The sequence below is a fragment of the Lampris incognitus genome, chromosome 12 (assembly GCF_029633865.1).
Source record: "Lampris incognitus isolate fLamInc1 chromosome 12, fLamInc1.hap2, whole genome shotgun sequence".
Classification (NCBI taxonomy): Eukaryota; Metazoa; Chordata; class Actinopteri; order Lampriformes; family Lampridae; genus Lampris; species Lampris incognitus.
Window position 1 is genome coordinate 48092369 of NC_079222.1, and position 5180 is coordinate 48097548.

Consider the following 5180-nt stretch of genomic DNA (forward strand, 5'->3'; position numbering starts at 1 on the left):
TGCAGTAGGAGCAAGCATCATCTAAATCTCCCACAGCCTTGTTCATTGATTTTGTCTCGCTCTACACATCCTTCAAGGTATTAACACTACCAGTGCACTGGTAATACATGTATCCTTCATCTACAAGAGTTACTAACTGACCTCAGGTTAAAAGGCCAGTTTTCCACTGTCTGTCCACCTCAGTGAGATGAATCCTGAGGAATAATAATTCACATGCCCCCCCACACCCCCAAATCTGTGGAACAAGGTGTGAGAAACGATATTGCATCTATTTTAGGAGTCAGTGGGAGAGCACGCTCTCTCTCTCTCTCTCTCTCTCTCTCTCTCCTCTCTCTCTCTCTCTCTCTCTCTCTCTCTCTCTCTCTCTCTCTCTCTCTCTCTCTCTCTCTCCATTGTGGAAGAAAGCCGTCTATCTTACAACACCTCCTCCTCATATATCCATATCCTAGCTGCAGCCATGACAACCAGCTCCCAGCACATTGAGATGAATATGTCAGCCCACCCCCGAATCTCTGCAATAGAAACTGCCTCACCAACTAGGCAAAAGGGCGCTAACGGCTTATGTTTCTGACATTAAACGCCGCCGGCACTGAATAAGTGGTCGGTTCCAGTTCCCTTTCAAGAACTTCTTGTCGCTTCAGAAGTCAGATTCATTTATCAAACGCGCTCGAAAATGTTCCAAACTTTGCTCTGAGATTAATTTCACGACGCGACGAAATGAAAAATCCAATCATGCCATTAAAAAAAAGAGTTCAAACAGTGGTCCAAAGACTGTATCTCGACCACGGCTTCAGTTGCCACCATCTTACAGCAAAACCCGCCCATATTAACTGCACCCAAATAGCAAAGGGTGGGGCGGTCCATGACCTGCGTACCAGGGCCTCATTCATCAATCGGTTTTACACAACCCGTGGAGTATTTAGCTCCCAAGAGGGTCTGACTGGCTGGAACAAAGCCTGATGGTTATTTATAGTTCCTTCCCCCTTACATCTATTGTCTACCTCTTGCAGTGAGCCATCGCTCAGGCTTGCAAAGACATCAGTGTTATGCCCCTTTTCCATTACATGGACCCGACTCGACTCGACTGAGTGCCGTTTCCCATTACCACAACAGTACCCCCTCGGTGTAGCTGTTCTGCATTGATTTTGGTACCCGCTCCTGTTTTTTTGGAACCTCGACAAAGGTGGTACCAGAAAAGTGGTACCAGTTACTGGTACTTTCCAGTAATGGAAAATTAAAAAGTCGAGTCGGGTTGAGCTGGTGCCATGTAGCGGACAAGGGGCATTAGCCAACTGGTGTCTAAATTCAGGGGTTACCTAGGTTCAACACTGGCCTGTGAGTCAATCCTCAGGGCTAAAAAAAATCCCACGGCTGTGCAAGAACATGCCGGAAGTCCCCGGGTTACGAACGAGGTCCGTTCTTATGGCGAATTTGTATGTAAGTCGGAACAGCTACATACAGTTCACATCTAGCATCAATTAGTCAAATTTGTCTTAGTATATAGCATGTATATTTAGCTAAAACAAATATAATAACGCAGTAATAACAGTAAATCTAAGTACAGTACAGCATTTATAATTGAGAGAGAGAATGTTTGCATAAATAAAGCTTTGAAAAAGCATTTCTTACATTTCAAACTGCCCACCTGCCACTGTCCCCGGAGCGGGTCGTGACCGGCGGACGTCGGCCGTTCGACGCCAGAAAGGAGAGCCCGCTCGGGGCTCGCCTCCCCGCCTCACCGGGTAAGTGACAAAACGAGTTTCACCTCTCTGAACGCTTTATTATTTCTGCTTTCGTTTCAGCCGTGATGGTTTTCCGTTTCTTCGGTGCATCACCATCTCCTGCATCAGATTTACGCTTTGAAGCCAAGATTACGAGGGTAAACACGCGAAATACTTAAGTCAGAACACAACGGGCACGCAGTGTTCACAATCCGACTTAAAATGGCGACGACGGCGTGGCGCTGTTCTCCCTCGGGCCGACGAACCGCCTACAACGCGCAGTGTTTTGAGCGTCGCGCAAAGTAGTCCGTCCGCTTCTTTTTTTAAGTAAGTGTAACCGGTTATTTTCTTGCCCGGCGCGGGATTCGATACGTGGTGTACTGCACCACAAGGCGACATCACTAACCGCTCGGCTAAAGGGTCAGACCCGTTAGCTCGGGGCTAACGTATCTTATTAGTAGTTTACAGTCGTCACCCTCCCCGGAAGCGCGCCCTCGCGCTTTGTTCTTCCCGCGCTCCGAAGAGACTTCTGAGGATCTGCACACTTCCGGATCCCACCGCTGCCGCCAATGTAACCGGTTATTTTCTTGCCCGGTGCGGGATTCGATCCGGAGTGTACTGCACCACAAGGCGACACCACTAACCGGGTCAGACCCGCTAACTAGGGGCTAACGTGTCTTATTAGTAGTTTACATAAGTCTTTATGGAGGTCGGTTCCTAAGTCGGGCGTTCGTAACCGGGGACTACCTGTATTTGTACGAACACGTGATGAACGAGGCCCAATTCTCCATAAGAAACAAATGAAACGTGAGGACATAATAAAAACAAATTCATATTAAACTTAAAGCAAAATTAGATTTAACGGCTACGACAGCTTATCAGAATCAGGATCGTGTTTATTGGCCATGTAGGTTTGCACTGCATGGACTGGGACTCCGGTTTCGTGGCTCTCCGGGTGTGCTTAACGAATGAAACACCACAACACAACAGTCTTCAGATACATACACAAGGACTGACTATACACGGGCCAAATAAGAGGTGATAAAGCGCAGTGGTGCAGAGAATATATCAGGGATGCTGAAATATCAAACCTCCAAAATCAACACCCTAATACTTGTTTCCGCTTTCCTAAGAAGTAGTGTAACGTGCATGGATAAGTAGACACGTTGGTCCCTGACTAACGGGTCGTACCCTTTAGTTGACTGGTTAACGTTGTCGCTTGCGGAGCGGGAGACGCAGGTTCGCGTCCCGGCTGTGGTGACGGTCTCCCGGACTGCCCCCCGAATTCACCACTGTGTGCTGCACAGAAGAGGTTTCTTCTTCTGTCTTTCTGATTTGCAGCTTGGAATATTTACTTGGAAAAAAAAGTGGTACTGAATCCTTAGTCCTACCTGTCAGTCTATCTTCACCAGATAGGTGTTGAAAAACCTTTTTTATCATGTCAGATATTCAGATGCACATATCAACCAACATTTCTTCCATTTTTTTATATTATTTCCTTGTAATTTCATGCATTGTGTTGTTTTGTTTTGGGTTGCCTATTTCTTTTGTGCTTTTACAGATAAGATGCTTAAATTTCATACTCTCACCAACACTAAACTAAACTAAAACCAGACGGAAGTGATGTCAATTAAAATCAACTGAAATAAACATAATTGAACTATAAACCACAATAGACTAAAATGGATTAAAGTGAGACTTGTTTGTAGTGGGGAAACGTACCTGTAGGTACGTTGTTAACTGTATCAAAATGCAAAATGAAGCGAATTGTTTGAGTTTGGTGCGTGGATGCAGTTGTTGTAGTAAGTTAAGAATGAAAGTGTGTTGCAGCAAAAGCTGAGAAAACTTTAGAAAAAAATGTCCTCACTGTTGTAAACCATGACATGCATATGCCTACATATGCCTACATGGCACGGAGTCTCCAACTTTGGCACACAATTATCCACCCATCCATCCATTATCCAAGCCGCTTATCCCATTTAGGGTCGCGGGATGCTGGAGCCTATCCCAGCAGTCATTGGGCAGGAGGCGGGGAGACACCCTGGACAGGCCGCCAGTCCATCACAGGACCAACACACATTCACACCTAGGGACAATGTAGTCCGGCCGATTCACCTGACCTACATGCCTTTAGAATGTGGGAGGAAACCGGAGCACCCGGAGGAAACCGGAGCACCCGGAGGAAACCCACGCAGACACGGGGAGAACATGCAAACTCCACGCAGAGGACGACCCGGGGCGACCCCCAAGGTTGGACAACCCCGGGGTTCGAACCCAAGACCTTCTTGCTGTGAGGCGAGCGCGCAAACCACTGCGCCACCGTGCCGCCCTATAGGCAATGAATGAACAATATACTCCCCTGCCAAACTCGGGTCCTTACCAAGCCATCCTGCGCCAGAGTTGGGCACGCACATGTCTGTCTCGGCACTGGGCAGGACGAAGCCCACTACGAACACCTCCACGCCGTCTGACATGAGTGCCAGGCCAAGCACAAAGAACAGCTGCCACTGATACCTCCCATGGCCACACTCCTGCATGATCAGCTCGTACTGCTGGGCCAACTCCTCCTCGTCCGCTTGCCTCTCGTTCTCCAGCTCTTTGCGGGCCTTTACGCTGTCCGAGACCTGCTGTCCCAGAGCAACCTGTCCATCCGTCTGCTTTCCGTCAACATAAGCAGGCACGCCTTGGTACTCCCCCTCGTACATCTCGTCCTCGTCATCGTGCCCCTCCGTGGCATCACTGGAAGCCCCGTCATCGCCGTTGACTGCGCTGCCAGTGTAATAGCCATCCTGCTGGATATAAGCATTGAAGTCATCCTCCTCTTCGTCTTCATCGTGGAAGCGGCTGTAGCTGCGATGGGCTGAGTACTCATCTGACGCACGATCCACGGCCCTGCCGACTTTTTTGGCCGCTTGTCGCTTGGCTTCTTTAGCGATGTCCTTGGCACCTTTGATCAAGGAAGTCCCGTTGTGTGCCTCGTCCATCTCGATACGCAAACAACCGATCCCTATGAGTTGTGTCTTTTAATTCGGCAGTCGACCTCTTATTCTAACTGGCCCAGCAGATTTAAAGTAGTTGTCATTTGTAGCTACAGCCAGTGCTGGCTGGAGGTCAGATGATGATCTTCTCCGGGTCAGGCTGTTCAAGCAGGTATTGGGTAGAAGAGTCAGTGTTGGAAGGACCACTCATCTGCTGGAGCACAAATTATAAACGAAGGTCACGAGACAAATAAGCTTAGACCTGCCAGAAGGTCTTAAAACGGAGACAGGCGACCTCCTCTTGGGTGGATCATCAACATGGTCCGAACTTGACAGTAGGAGTCACCTGCCTGCAGAGAGAGAAGAGGGAGAAGGATGGCGTCATTAGAACGTGCTCTTTCAGTTACTTTACAGGGGTGTCTTGCACACTGTCCTCAGCGCAGTGGAGAGTGTTTTATAACGCGACTGGAAGAACCCCGCT

General features: G+C 48.5%; 1 protein-coding gene across 1 annotated transcript in view; it reads right to left on the reverse strand.

Annotated features, from left to right (window-relative positions):
* LOC130121947 (synaptic vesicle glycoprotein 2C-like) overlaps window positions 1-4705 on the reverse strand; it is a 27920-nt gene extending 23215 nt beyond the window's left edge. The window contains exon 1 of the mRNA XM_056290937.1: window positions 4102-4705. Within this exon, the coding sequence (XP_056146912.1) occupies window positions 4102-4705 (604 nt within the window). The remainder of the gene's footprint in view (window positions 1-4101) is intronic.
* Window positions 4706-5180: the final 475 nt, after the last annotated feature.